Source organism: Pituophis catenifer, unplaced genomic scaffold (assembly GCF_029215685.1).
Source record: "Pituophis catenifer annectens isolate HBS135680 unplaced genomic scaffold, rPitCat1.0.hap2 SCAF_10, whole genome shotgun sequence".
In the NCBI taxonomy this organism is placed as follows: domain Eukaryota; kingdom Metazoa; phylum Chordata; class Lepidosauria; order Squamata; family Colubridae; genus Pituophis; species Pituophis catenifer.
In genome coordinates, this window is record NW_027256890.1 from 10,456,495 (window position 1) to 10,471,928 (window position 15,434).

Genomic DNA, 15,434 nt, shown 5'->3' on the forward strand with positions numbered 1-15,434 from the left:
AAACCGTAGCTTCCTCCACAATAATACGTAGCTTCATCTTCTGGTTGGACGTCGGCGATGATTAAATAATACGCGTTATCTAATCTGAAGCCAGAGAAACGATCGGGGATCCCATGACCTCTGGAGTAACTGGGAGTCAACACAAGTCGTGGTGCCTGGCCTGCTCTCTGTTGGTACCACGAGACCGCGTAGTCTTCATAACCAATCATCAGGTAGCAGGCAAGTCTTATGGTGTTCCCAAGAGCTGCAGATTGGGAAGCTGGTTGAATCAACCCAACTTGAGAAACAACACCTGGGATATACAAATTTCAAGCCGTATGTTAATGACAAGCAAGCAAACAGATAGTTTGACAGCTCACAAGTTGACATCTGAATAGAATAGAGCTGGAAGGGACCTTGGAGGTCTTCTAGTCCAGCCCCCTACTCAAGAAGGAGAACCTATACCATTTCAGTTAAGTGACTGTCCAGTCTCTTCTTAAAAACTTCCAGTAATGAAGCACCCACAACGTGTGAAGGCCAGCTCTTCCACTGGTTAATTGTCCTCACTGTTAGGATATTTCTCCTTAATTCCAGGTTGCTTCTGTCTTTGATTAGTTTCCAACTATTGTTTCTTGACCTGCCCTCTGGTGCTCTGGAGAATAATTTGACCCCCTCTTCTTTGTGGCATCTTTTGAAAAACAGCCACAAACCCAACCCTGATTCCCGAATAGGACCCACAACCCTCTAATCAAGGATCTACCGAAGAGAAAAACCACACTTCCACCAACAATAGCCAGGGCCAGTACTGAATATAAACAGGGAGCAAACCTCACACTTACTAGCACTGAAGATGTTACCTAGTTGGGTAATGAAATGCCTGCAAGCCAATAACCAAGCTCAGAGAGTACCAAGGACTCCACAATCTAGTGTTACATTCCAAATAAATATACCACAGATGATTCCCCCCCACCCTATCTATCTATCTATCTATCTATCTATCTATCTATCTATCATCTATCTATCTATCTATCTATCTATCTATCTATCTATCTATCTATCTATCATCTATCTATCTATCTATCTATCTATCTATCTATCTATCTATCTATCTATCTATCTATCTATGTCTTACCTGTCCAGTAGTTGAGAAATAGAAGGCAAAGCAAAATCTGCTCCATGCTCAATTCTCAACAAGGAAGACAGCTTTTTCAAAAAAAGACACCAATATGGAAGCTCTCCTTTCTTAAATTAAACCCAGAGTTACAAAATAGCACTTTTATGCAAATCTACCCATGCTCATAAGGTCTCAGGGGGATAGGTGATATCACTGGAAAACAAAGACCAAGCATGCATGATGGTGGCAGTTGTAATTCTGGCTTTATATACTCATGTGTCTTCAAGTTGGTCTTGTCCCCTGGTGACTTCCTCGACTCGTCCTTGCTGATTTCTTGGCAACATTGTCAGAAATGGCTTGTCCTTGCTTTGTTCTTCCTAGGGTTGAGAGAGAAGGAGTGGCCTAAAGTCACCTGAGTTCTTACCTAAGGCAGGACTTCAGCTCATGATCTCTCAGTTTCTAGCCTGATATCTTAATTTTGTTGTTGTTAGTTGTGAAGGCATGTCTGACCCAGGTTGACTTAGCCTTCCACCCTTGCAAGGTGGGTAAAATGAGGAGCCAAATTGTTGGGGGCAATATTCTGACTCCGTAAACCATTTATAGGGGGCTGTAAAAGCACTGTGAAGCGGTATATAAGTCTAAATGCTATGGCTATTGCTATTTCTCTTTCTTTTCCCCCTTTCTTCCTTCCTTCCTTCCTTCCTTCCTTCCTTCCTTCCTTCCTTCCTTCCTTCCTTCCTTCCTTCCTTCCTTCCTTCCTTGATGGTGCAGTGGTTAGAATACAGTATAGCAGGTTAATTCTGCCCACTGTCAACAATTTGATACTGACCAGCTCAAGGTTGACTCAGCCTTCCATCCTTCTGAGGTGGGTAAAATGAGGACCCAAATTGTTGGGGGCAAGAGGCTGACTCTGTCAACTGCTTAGAGAGGGCTGTGAAGCACTATGAAGCGGTATAGAAGTACTATTGCTATTCATTTGTCGTGAAGGTTGACTCATTTTTTTTTTTTTTTTTTTTAATTTGATTTATATGCCGCCCTTCTCCGGAGACTCAGGGCGGCTTACAATGTGCTCAGCAATAGCCTTCATACTTTTGTATATTTTTTATACAAAGTCAGCTTATTGCCCCCACAAACTGGGTCCTCATTTAACCTACCTTAGAAAGGATGGAAGGCTGAGTCAACCTTGAGCCTTGGAGAGATTCGAACCAGCAGTAAATTGCAGGCAGCTGTGTTAATAACAGGGTGCTTTAAACCACTGTAGTACCAAGGCTCATGGGGCCAGCAGTAGAGTGAAATTGCTCACACCTTACCTGACCAATAACTGAGGAATGTTTTGAACTCTATGAGGAGGGCTCTGTAGGAACACCTCCATTGATTTTTGCCTTTATTATAAAAAAGTCAGAAATGAAGAATGGAAGGATTTATATTCCTTGCAATCATCTGGTCCTTAGAACTCCCAGTGAAGTCTGTGGGGAAAAAAACAGGTATATAAATCCTTCCATTATTCCACAGTTCAGTCAGAACTGAAGAAGCTTCTTGGATGAGAAGTGAAATGTCTTCAAGGAAAAAACAAAGTAAGTCCACTTGCCTCCGCAGAGGTACTGGTCTACCAGGCTTTTAACTGCTTGCAGAGCTGTACCGGTCTACTCATTTATTTTTGCAGGCACTGGTCTACTCACTTGTTTTTTTTTAACACTGATCAGCTGTAGGGCGGCCCTTTGAAGCCCCGCAGCAAGAGTTTAAACAGTTTTTTTTCCCTCTAACCATCAGCTGGGACTCAGGAGGCAGCAATAGATTGGGAGTGGGGCCAAATAAAAGGTAAGACTAACGTGGGGGTGGGGCAGAACCGGTTGGGTGACGTCGTATCATCACCGCTACCGGCTTGGTCGAACCGGGCTGAACTGGGAGGAACCCACCACTGTGTTACATCCAATTCACTGTGTTTCAATGTATTCCAAAGAATTGATTGTGCTTCACTGCTTGGTTGAGAGTGAGTTGAGAGTGGTTGTTGACCAGGGCTGTGAGCGGCTGTAAGCCAAACCTGGGAACACATGTAACAGCACCTCGGTTGATTTGTGTCTCAGTCGTGCATTGAATCAAGCTTTCTAAGGACTTCTACGTTCCTCTGCTGTGGAAGACGAGAGGAGGTTTTTGTCTCAGTTCCTCATCAGATTGTACCACCGTGCAACGAGCTGGCACTGCTTTGCCACATTAAACAGTAATAATCAGCCTCGTCTTCAGCCTGGATTCCAATGATGGTTAAATAGCCAGTGGATCCTGAGACAGAAGCCGTGAACCGATCTGGGATCCCGTCACCCCTGTTTCCACCAGAACGGTGCACATAGCGAGGAATCTGCCCAGACTTCTGTTGGTACCAGGAAATAACATTCACGCTTCCGCTAACAGTGCAGGATAATTTTGTTGTTTGTCCCAGAGCGACAGACACGGAGGTTGGCTGGATCCAGGCTGGCTGCGAACTGACCCCTTGGAGAAGAGAAAGCAACAGATATTTGACTCATTTTCTAGATTTTTGGAACGCCAGCAAAACATAGTATATTTTGAAGTGCTGATCTGGGTGCAGCAGATCTTTGCTTTCATGGCGAACCAAAAAGATCACGGTGATAAGATTTTCTGTTCTCCGAAATACTACAGCTGCACCGCATTTCTACTAGCAATGCTCAATGTCCATGCCTGCTTACCTGAATAGTAATGTAGAAAGGAAAAGAGAAATATGGACCAGATCATGGTAGGTTATCTAGATCGACGGGTTGAGACAGAATGAAAATAAAATGGTGATTATTATGGTGCAGGCTTTCTCTCCTTGCCCTCTTAAATCTGCTCAGCATGCATTAATGACATCCATGCAAATATTTTGATTTTGCTAGCCAAGCACGCCACCTTCTTAGCAGAAACAAATGACCAGAGGAAAAATTTGCATAAACCAGATTTGTGTAAATACTGACGAGAGAAAACCTTGGGGCATGGCAGAAAATAGGTCCATGCACTTGAAGCACAAGTTAACTGTGTTTCCCAAGAGGAGGAACTAAGCACTGAAAAAAACATTCATGTTAGGGATTGTTTTGACTATCAGGCAGTGGTGAAATGTAAAATTTATTACTACCGGTTCCATGGGCGTGGCTTGGTGGGGGGATTATGTGACTGGGTGGGCGTAGCCAACTTTTTTTTTTATTTTATTTTTAAAAGCATTTTTTCTACAACCTCCTCAGCCAAAGAGGTTGCAGAAAAAAAAATGCTTTTAAAAGCCTCTGACGATCCCAGCTGAGCCGCACTTTCTGCCATTAGATGATTCTGAACTACTAATGGTCAAAGCAATTTGGCGGTAGATAAGGAATTCACAGTGAGTTGGATTTAGATCTTTGGTGGGGATGAAGGGACTCTTGATGATGTGTTTGACCCCTGCCTTGGGCTCAGCCTGGACCTCTCCCACAACACCAGCTGTATCATACTTCATTGGCTCCTTGATCATTTGCTACCCACTCTACCTTTCCCTTGTAGACTTACGTTGACATTTTGATTTATTCACAAAGACAAAGCATTCCTTAAGGCAGTGTTTCCCAAACTTGGGAACTTCAAGATGTATGGACTTCAACTCCCAAAATCCCACAGCCAGCCATGCTGGATGGGGAATTCTGGGAGTTGAAGTCCACACTTCTTAAAGTTCCCAAGTTTGGGAAACACTGCCTTAAGGCCATGTGAAAGTCAACCATTGTTCATCCCAGTCCTTGGATTTCAGAAATGACACCTTCTCAAGGTATGCATGTAAAAAAGAGCTTTATTCAAACACAAAAACCTAAACATTTGATGCATGCAAACAGCCTTTGCTCTTTCCCCCACTTTGCTCTTTTCCAGCCACTACAATAGAAGTTTTTGACAATTCCAAATTTGGTGAGTTTTTTTTTAAAAAAAATATATTGAAAAAGGTTACTTTCCAACATTCGGATGGCTCTCTAAATTCAAGACAAATAACTTCAAGCAGCTTGAACAACTCAAGAGGAACAGGTATAACACTCCAGTAAATCACCCCAACCGATGTGAACAATTTGCTAAACTTTCTAGATGAAATAGACATCCAGTTAAAATCATTCCATTTCAAGTTTTCTTGTATTCGATCCTTTCTACTTTCACCTCATCCCCGATGAGTTGATACACATAAGTTACAACCACGGAGGACTGAACATCCATCAGAACGAACGACGGAATTACATCCCTGGAAAAAAAGAAACATTTGTAGTTGAAACAGGAAGCAATTTCTCCAAAATTTGCAGTATTGGTTCATTTAAACAGGCTTAATATAACCAGGTCTGAATTTCTATCACATACATTATGTTAACCTATGACATACTATCAAATATAGTATGTCAGTCCTAGAGGAGACCAACCCTGACTGCTCTTTAGAAGGCCAGATCCTGAAGAGGAAACTCAAATACTTTGGCCACCTAATGAGAAGAAAGGACTCCCTGGAGAAGAGCCTAATGCTGGGAACGATGGAGGGCAAAAGAAGAAGGGGACGGCAGAGAATGAGGTGGCTGGATGGAGTCACTGAAGCAGTTGGCGTGAGCTTAAATGGACTCTGGGAGATGGTAGAGGACAGGAAGGCATGGAGGAATGTTATCCATGGGGTCACAATGGGTCAGACACAACTTCGCGATTAACAACAAGGACATACTATACTATTTCTAGATTAATTTCTGGCTAAAAAAGTGCATTCGTTCAGGATTTATTTATTTAGGTAGGGCATCTACATGCATGCACCGATTTACAAATTTAATTTAAATGAAGCAACAGCAAACATATGCATATAAGGTATGTGGACAATACAATATAGGAGATAAAATAATAAATTAAGATAAAGCCACAATAAAATCACGATAATATGGAGCCGTAGAATTGCAATGGAATAGATGTTATAATTTGATATCTAAGGAAGCCAACCACCTAACTGCTTCAAAGGTGGCTGTGATTAGATCTTCCCAGGATTTATTGAAATCTTCTATGATATATAATTAATAATCTTAATTTCCCCCCCCCAATTGCATCCGCCTAGTGAAAAAGGATGGGAGAAATGTTGGCAGAAAAGACTATTAAATTTAGTGGAGGTGAACATGCTTTGTGTTTAACCCAAAGATGGCAGAATTAAATCTTCCTATGGTCTAAAGAACAATTTCCCAATCTGATTGTTACAGGTTCCCACGGTACGTATTCGGAAGATGGACAATTTCCACATATTCTTCCTTTGCTTTATTTTAGAAAAACAAAATGTAATTTTCACTCAAGGTTTTCCAAGAAGAGATTGGATGCCCATCTGTCTGGAATTTTATAGGATCTCCTGCTTGAGTAAGGGGTTGGACGAGAAGACCTCCAAGATCCCTTCCAACCCTGTTATTCTATGGTCTACTTCACTCTGCTGAAGACCTTCAACAATTTATGGACAGTTTTTGCAAGGCCTGCCAAGACTTTGGACTAACAATCAGCCTGAAAAAAACACAAGTTTTGCGTCAGGACATGGATTCACCTCCCTATATTACAATCTCTGCACAAGAACTGGAGGTCGTCCACGATTTTGTGTATCTCGGCTCAACTATCTCTCACACTCTCTCTTTAGATACTGAGCTGAATAAATGTATTGGTAAAGTGGCCACCACATTTTCCAGACTTACAAAGAGAGTATGGCTTAATATGAAGCTGACGGAACATACAAAGATCCAGGTCTATAGAGCCTACGTCCTTGTACTGCGGTGAGTCTTGGACCCTTTACGCACGGCAGGAGAGAAAGTTGAACACCTTTCATATGCTCTGTCTCCGATGTATTCTTGGCATCACCTGGCAAGTTCCAAGTAGCGCAGTCTTGGAACGTGCTGGGATTTCTAGCATGTATACACTATTGAAACAGCGACGTCTACGCTGCCTTGGACATGTCGTGAGAATGGCTGATGGTCAGATTCCGAAAGATCTCCTGTATGGAGAATTAGTGCAGGGAAAGTGCCTCAGAGGGAGACCACAGCTGCGATATAAGGATATCTGCAAGAGGGACCTAAAGGTCCTGGGAATGGACATTAATAACTGGGAAACCTTGACCTCCGATCATTCAGCTTGGAGGCTAAAGACGCAGCATGGCCTTCTCCAATTCGGAGAACTTGTTCGGCAGGCTGAGGCTAAGAGGCAGTCCCGGAACCAGCGAAATCTGGGGGCTGGGCAGGGGACAGAATGTATCTGCCCTCAGTGTGGAAGGGACTGCCACTCTCGAATTGGCCTTTTTAGTCACCCTAGATGCTGTTTTAGGACCTCTCTCCGGAGCACGATACCATAGTCTCTTGAGACTGAAGGATGCCAATGACTTCACCTTACTTGGGTCTTCTCCAATGTTTTCCATTTGATGGCCATGCCTGATCATCCACCCAACAACCAACAATAAAAAGAGATGCTCTCCCCCCAAAAAATCCCTCAGAATGTGTAGTTCTCACCTTTGCAGAGCACTGTAGGCCCCTGTGGCTGAACCAGGATTGACGTAGAACTTCTTCTCGTGTTCTACTGCCTCAAACTTGTGAGTGTGTCCAGATATTAAGATGTCCACATTCAGCTGCCTCTGTAGGATCGCCAAGCTGGCCAGATCCCCCCAGGGAATAACTTGATGGCCATGGATCAGACCAATTCTGAACTGTCCGACAGTGACAATTTTCTGCTGTGGGTAACTCGTGCCCTGCAAAGAAGCATGTCAATTATTAGTCAATACAGTAAAATATAGTCCTTGAGAGGTCCTTGATGTTTGCTGGTTTTATTGCAGATATTTCATTATCCAAATTAGGTAACATCATCAGGACTAGCTTCAGTGCTAGTGACTGGCACTGAAGATGTTATCTAGTTTGGGTAATGAAACGTCTACAAGAAAACAAGCAAGTTCAGAGAACACAAGGACCCCACAACATCATCATCATCTCCATCTCCTCCTCCACCTCCTCCTTCTCTTCCTCCTCCTCCTCCTCCTCCCCCTTCCCCTCCCCATCCCTTTCTAGCACTGAAGATTTACCTAGTTTGGGTAATGAAACATCTACAAGAAAACAAGAAAGTTCAGAGAACACAAGGACCCCTCAATCATCTCCTCCTCCTCCTCCTCCTCCTCCTCCTCCTCCTCCTCCTCCTCCTCCTCCTCCTCCTCCTCCTTCTCCTCCTTCTCCTCCTCCTCCCCCCATTTCTTTCTCGCACTGAAGATGTTACCTTCAGTGGGTAATGAAACGTCTGCAAGAAAGCTTGCAGAGAGCATCAAGGACCCCTCATGTCAATCCTGAGCTACAAACTTTTTTGTCTTTTAAAGACCCCGTAATCCCTTACATCGGGGTGAAGTTGGGGCAACTGAATGGAGCTGAGTGTTTACTGGCTGGATGCCCTTCCTGTCACCAATACAGAGTTCGCAGCAGATCATTAATTACTCATTGTGCCCCGAGAGAGAAATATCTGCCGCTACCTAGGATCGAACTCACGGCCTCCTGATTGTGAGGCGAGAGCTCCACCTCTAGGCCACTGCACCACTCAAACCCTCCCAATTGTAGTCATAAGTTGAGGACTATCTGTAGTTACTTGAGATCAGCACAGAACTCATACTGAAATACAGGCTGAACAGTTTCATCTGAGCCTTTATTTTGAAGTCAAGCACGATGGCTTGTAAGTCGCAATGTATGTTTTAGCAGATTGTGTGAATGCATCGATTATCATTTTTCAATGTGCTTTTATGAAGGCAATGATTGTAACTCAAACCATCATTTATAGCCTAGTTCTTAAGGATGCTTCAAAAATATAATAGCTTGCTCTCATGCAGTGTAAGTTCAACACATTCCATTGATGAACCAAAAAAATGATGCTTTGCTCAATAAAACATAGATAGGACCAATCATGGCTTAGGTTAAGAACACAGACTTTGGGAATGAGAGCTGCATATGGCTCTCCAAACTTGGCACACACACCAAACCAAGTTCTTTTCAAGTTTCCCAAGGAATTCTAATTTTAAGGCAGCTATGGAAAGTTCCAAGTGCCGATCATATAATAAAAGCTGCCATTAGTTTGTATTTACAGTTAATGAAATCACATTTATTTGTCAACCTGAGTCCATTTCCTCTTGGGAATGTTAGGTTTTTAGCTCAACAGCCTAATGCTAAAGTTGGTTTAAGTCTAAGGAACATTAAAGCATTGCTAACCACAATATCAGTAGACGTTCCAGAACATGGGGAAAAAAACAGATGCTCCATGATCCACCTAGCAACCTCAGTGGAACTTTCAGTCGAAGGAATGGATAGTCTTCAATTGCCCAAACAAAAATCAGCCACATTCTCCAATCTCCTACCTCATCAAAGTCCCCTCTAACAATATGGACATCTCCGGCCAGTGTCCTCAAATAATCATAGCTCTCCTTGGTGCAAAGATTCCCAGTGCAAAGGATATGTTGGATCTTGCCTGGAACTAGCAACTTTTTAAACTTGGCTGGAAGGCTGCAACATCGGTGTGGGATGTGAAGGTCTCCTATCACCAGTACCAGCTGAAGGAGAAAAGAGGTAAAGAAACGCAGCAGATAATCCACTATGACAGGGGTATCAAACTCAAGGTCCACGGGTCAAATCCGGCCCCTGGGGTGCTTAAATCTGGCCCGTGGGGCCAGTCTGGAAATATCAAAGGACCCGCCCCCAGTGCCTCTGCCAACCAAAACAGGCCAAGCGGAGGCCTTGTGAGGACCCTTGCATGGCCCGTTTTCAGCCTCCCCAGCCTCCAGCAGCACTCTGCCAGCCAAAAACAGGCTGCACAGGGCCTCCGCGCAGCCCGTTTTTGACTGAGAGTGTGCTGCAGGAGGCCGTGGAGACCGAATATGAGGCACGCTTGGCCCCCATGCCCCATTTTGACTGGCAAAGGATGAAGACGTCTGTCTCATCTCTCCCCAGTCCCCCCTGCTGGGTTTAGGACTTTTTGCCTCCTACCCTTGGCCGTGCCCAGTGGTGGGATTCAAGTAATCTAACAACCGGTTCTCTGCCCTAATGATTTCTTCCAACAACCAGTTTGCCAAACTGCTCAGAAAGTTAACAACCGGTTCTCCTGAAGTGGTGTGAACTGGTTGAATCCCACCACTAGCCATGCCTGCTTCTCTGCCAGGCTTCTGCCTCGGGGGATTCTTGTCTAGCTTTTCTCCTTGGCAGACATGCCCCTGTCCATCTACCCTGGCCAGTTGGCCACGGCCCTTCCATCCCACACATTTCGGCATTGCCCATTCAATGTTTGTCCCGGGCTTTTTGTCTCCCAGGATGGTTAGTCCCCAGCCAATTGGCTAGTTGCCAATGCTGGCAACCAGAAGTGCAGGGGTGGGTGTGGGAGGTGAAGGAGTTGCTGCTCAGGTGCTTGTTAGGAGAAGGAAGGGGAGGTGTGGAAGGGAAGAGCGGGGGTGGGGGTGAGGATAGTAAGGCGGTTTCATCCAAAAGAGTTTTTGTTTCGGGTGGGTATCCTAGCCTTAGAAAGAGAGAGGGAAGGAGGGAGGGAGAGAGAGAGAGAGAGAAAGAGAGAGAGAGAGAGAGAGAGAGAGAGAGAGAGAGAGAGAGAGAGAGAGAGAGAGAAGGGAGACAAGAAAGAAAAGAAAGAAAGAAAGAAAGAAAGAAAGAAAGAAAGAAAGAAAGAAAGAAAGAAAGAAAAAGAAAGAAAGAAAGAAAGGAAGGAAAGGAAAGAAAGAAAAGGAAGAAAAGGAAGAAAAGAAAGAAAGATAAGAAAGATAAGAAAGAAAGAAGGAAAGAATGAAAGAAAGAATGAATGAAAGAAGGAAAGAAAGAAAAGAAAGAAAGAAAGAAAGAAAGAAAGAAAGAAAGAAAGAAAGAAAGAAAAGAAAGAAAGAAAGAAAGAAAGAACGAAAGAAAGAAAAGAAAGAAAGAAAGAAAGAAAGAAAGAAAGGAAAGAAAAAGAAAGGAAGGAAGGAAGGAAAGGAAAGAAAGAAAGAAAGAAAGAAAGAAAGAAAGAAAAGGAAGAAAAGAAAGATAAGAAAGAAAGAATGAAAGAATGAAAGAAAGAATGAATGAAAGAAGGAAAGAAGGAAAGAAAGAAAGAAAGAAAGAAAGAAAGAAAGAAAGAAAGAAAGAATGAATGTGGGAAGGGAGGGAGAGAAAAAGGAGAGGAAGGAAGGACCACAAACCCTGGCACTAGACACAGCTTCAATGGATGCTTTGAAACAGCACAGCAGTCCCTGCCACCATTGGCAACTAGCCGATTGGCTGGAGGCTAACCGTCCCGGGAGGCGAAAAACCCAGGACGAACAGTGTGGCGTCGAATGGGCTGTGCCGAAGCATGTGGGACGGAGGGGCCGTGGCCGATTGGCCAGGGCGAATGAACGGGGGGGTGTCAGCCAAGGAGAAAAGCTAGAGGAGAATCCCCTGAGGCGGAAGCCTGGCGGAGAAGCAGGCGGGGCCAAGGGTACAAGGCAAAAAGTCCTATTCCACCCCCACCAGCCCATGGAGGAGAACTACAACGCTGATCCGGCCCTCGAAGAAATCCAGTTTGACACCCCTGCACTGCAACATTCAGCAGGCATTGGTTCAATTTGTTCCAAACGCAATCCACTTCCAAATTCGTTTTGTTATTGAGGACAACGGAAACTGAGAACATGTTAAAGAAGCTTTATTATAGCAACACGGAGATATTGTTGGTTATAAGAGGACAAGAGTCTTGGTGGCGCAGCAGATTAAAGTGCTGTTAAGCAACACCAGCTGCCTGCAATTACTGCAAGTTCGAATCTCACCAGGCTCAAGGTTGACTCAGCCTTGCATCCTTTTGAGAAAGGTAAAATGAGGAGCCGGATTGTGGGGGCAATAAGCTGACTTGGTATAAAAAGAACATCGCTTAGGAGGGGCCGAAAGCCCTACTAAGCAGGTATATACAAAAGAATGAAGGCTATTGCTTAACGCATTGTAAGCCGCCCTGAGTCTCCGGAGAAGGGCGGCATATAAATTGAACCAACCAACCAACCAACCAACCAACCAACCAACCAACCAACCAACCAACCAATAAATAAATAAATAAATAAATAAATAAATAAATGAGATTCGACATTTGTCAAAAATAGATTAATGCAGCCTAGATGAACATTCAAAGAAATGCTCCTTCTAAGCTGGCACCAATGACAAGCACTTTTTTAAAAAATCATCCAATCATTTCTAAACATTAACCAAACTGATTCATTTACCAGCTTCAGATATTCCACCGTTTAAAAGCTAAGTGTATTGTTAAAGATTACTCTCCTGTTTTGGACAATTAACCAAGGGGAAGGTGGTGAAGATAAAGACAACTATCTAATCATTCAAGCCAGTGAGTCATTCTCTTAAAACTGCCAAAAAGTTTTGGATTTGAAAACAAAATCGATTCCTTCCTCTTTAGCTTTACCTGGAATAATGAACTGGCAAAAATTTGCAGTTCAGAATTTTAAGAGGATAGAATACGGGAACAAATGCTGTTGCTTTGTGTTATGCCTCAAAAGACAAACCTCCAATATGATTCAGCCACAAACCTTTTTAATGACAAGACTAATTTTCAGATCTGCCTTTTAATTACTTGGAATTTTTTTTTGTTACCAATCCACTTTTGATCTAATGCACGATGGCTCTGTCAAGCTTTATCTTGGGTGTCACTCATTCTGAAACAAATGACTTAAGAATAAAAATCTCTGAAATCTTGAGTGCCCAATTTTGAAACCACAAAAGGAACTGATACAATCTTAGCTCCATTTAAGGGGAGCTACATTCTCCGCAACTACCATACAAGAAGTTTCTATGCATTTCTGACTTGGAAATTTTGAAGGGTTCGGGAGAACCTCTAGTTAAGATTCTGTGCAGTTCGGAGAACCCCCAAATCCCACTCCTGGCTGGCCCTGCTCCACCCACCCCTCTCAGGAGTCCCCATGTGGCCCGTTTTGGATGTAGGTAAGGACAGGGCACGCACGGAGGCTCGGGGAGGGCCTACCAGAAGATCAGGAAGGTCAGAAAGGGGCCTGTTTCCAGCCTCCAGATGGCCTTTGGACCCTGGGGCAACTGTTTGACCCTCCCGGAGGCTCAAGGAAAGACTCCGGAACCCAGGGAGGGCAAAAATGCCTTCCCACCACTACCACCGTGAGACCCACCCAGCAACTGGGCAGAGAAATCCTTGCTAAAATTTTTGAAGCCCACTCCTGGAAAAGAGGCCACTCTAAATTAACCAAGGGGACACCAAAGATACTTTTAAAAATATCTTTCTGCTCTACTCACCATCCTGCTGAATCTCTGACTCGGCTCTGGGTTAGCACGTTGCAAAGCAAACACACTTAAAAAAAAGCAGGAATGCGAATTGCGAAAGGTCAGCTGTTACCTGTTGATTGAACTACTAAGACGATGCAAAAATAAATAAATAAAAAATCAGCCACTCCTTCTTACTGGCTTTTTATATTTGTATTTAGCTTAGAGACCCCGATCCTGAAAGTTCTTACTTGCCAAGGCTTTCTTTTAAAGAAACAGACGGGTTTGAATTCCCAAATCTGCTGTACAGGTTACCCATGATTTACAAGGGCTCGTCAGTGACGGTTCAAAGTTACAACAGCACTGACCAAAGTGGCTTATGATGACCATTTTTCACTCTTACAACGTTTCAGCCTTCCCATGATCAGCTGATCAACATTCAGATGCTTAGCAGTTGTGGCCAGAAAGGTTTTAAAATGGGGCTAAACCAGGGGTGAAATGTTCCCGGTTCGGACCGGATCGCCCGATCCGGTAGTGATGTCGGTGGGTAGTTCGGAGAACCAGTAGCAAAAATCCCTCCCCACCCCCCATGCCCAGCTGAGCCGCCCGATCATCAGAGGCTTTTTATTTTATTTTTAAAAGCCTTTTTTCTACAATCTCTTCGGCCGAAAAAATGCTTTTAAAAGTAAAAACAAAGCCTCTGCCGATCCGGCAAGTCAGCTGGGATCGTCAGAGGCTTTTAAAAAAAAGAAAAGCCTCTGCCGATCAGGCAAGTCAGCTGGGATCGTCAGAGGCTTTTTAAAAAAAGAAAAGCCTCTGCCGATCAGGCAAGTCAGCTGGGATCGTCAGAGGCTTTTAAAAAAAACACTCAGTCATATTACCACCACCCCCACACACCAAGCCACGCCCAAAGAACCAGTAGTAACAAATTTTACATTTCACCACTGGGCTAAACTCACTTAACATCTGCCTCGCTCAGCAACAGAAATGTTGAGCTCCATGATGGTCGTAACTCGAGGATGACCTGTATGGGGGGTTGACTTTTCTTTCTGCTCAGTTGTCAACCCTGGGAGTGAAAAGAAAGGGTCCTTTTATTGTACTGTATCCTGAATTTGAACTGAATTTGGCTTGAAGCTTAACACTCAGAAACCAAGATCACGGTCGTCGGCAAACAACCCATTCATTTACCACAGATAACTTCGGAAGGAATACCACTAGAAAAAGTGGAAAGGATCACGTACCTCGGTTTTAATTTACACAAAAGCTGGGACATGATCAGTGAAGTAAAAACAAGGATAGAGAAAGCTCGAACGGCATTCTTCGAAATGAAAAAGGTCTTCTGTAGTCACGACATAAGCCTAAGACTGAAAATCAGGCTTGTCCGATGTTACATCTTTTCTATCCTGCTCTACGGAGTGGAGAGTTGGTCTCTGACGGAAAACCACTTGAAGAGACTAGAAGCATTTGAAATGTGGATTTACAGACGGCCTGCCAGCGGCCTGCGTGGATTGTTGCTGATCCCGACGACAAGGAGGCTGGTGTGGTGCTGCGCCAGCAGCCTGTGCAGCCGGCGTTTGAGTTGGACAGCGAGGAGGCTGGAGAAGATGAGGTGCCAGAGGCAGAGATTCAACCAGGGCCTTCAGAACCTCCAGAGGCTCCTTTAAGTGAAGAGGACGAAGAGGAGGAGCCTCTTCTCGATGCACGGGCATGCAGAGCTGCCAAAAGGCAGGAGTGCCTCCTCAGGAGGAGGTCTCCTCGAGAGTAAGGCTTGGGGCTAATTTGCCACGCCCTTAGTCTATTTGAGAAAGAACGCAGCTTGTAACAAGCTGCAGGAAACAACTTTAGTTCACTAATCATCGTGTTGGGATTCCTCTGCAACCTTGCTTCTGGGCTCTCTGCCAACTCCAGTAAGACTCTGACTATCTTATCTGTGGAATTCTGGCAGGCTGTTAAGAACCCTTATTAACATTTGCTAAAACTGCGTTATTTGAGTAAACTAAGTTTTGTTCAGAGTTTGTGTGTGCTGTGTTCTTTGGGATCCGTAGCTGGGGCAGAACAGGCTGTTACGTATAAGCTGGGTTAACAAAATCAGAAATGAGGAG

The 15,434-nt window shown here is 44.1% G+C and overlaps 2 protein-coding genes across 2 annotated transcripts in view; both read right to left on the reverse strand.

The window, feature by feature from the left end:
* Positions 1 to 15,434, reverse strand: part of LOC139322104 (immunoglobulin lambda-1 light chain-like) — a 526,174-nt gene that overhangs the window by 168,882 nt on the left and 341,858 nt on the right. The gene's annotated exons all lie outside the window — the stretch shown is intronic.
* LOC139322071 (vacuolar protein sorting-associated protein 29-like) lies at positions 5,204 to 11,418 on the reverse strand. The gene is made up of 4 exons (XM_070951051.1): positions 11,356 to 11,418; positions 9,447 to 9,638; positions 7,576 to 7,811; positions 5,204 to 5,321 (listed from the first exon to the last, which is right to left on the reverse strand). The coding sequence occupies exons 1-4, from the start codon at positions 11,416 to 11,418 to the stop codon at positions 5,204 to 5,206; spliced, it is 609 nt and encodes a 202-aa protein (XP_070807152.1).

Excerpts from the sequence above, each read along its gene's own strand:
- LOC139322071 (XM_070951051.1), bottom strand. The coding sequence starts at position 11,418 with ATGCTTCGGCACAGCCCATTCGACGCCACACTGTTCGTCCTGGGTTTT. Across the intron at positions 9,639-11,355 it reads GTTTTTCGCCTCCCGGGACG|CTGGTACTGGTGATAGGAGA; the intron begins GTTAGCCTCCAG and ends TTTCTCCTTCAG. Across the intron at positions 7,812-9,446 it reads TTAGAGGGGACTTTGATGAG|GGCACGAGTTACCCACAGCA; the intron begins GTAGGAGATTGG and ends GCTTCTTTGCAG.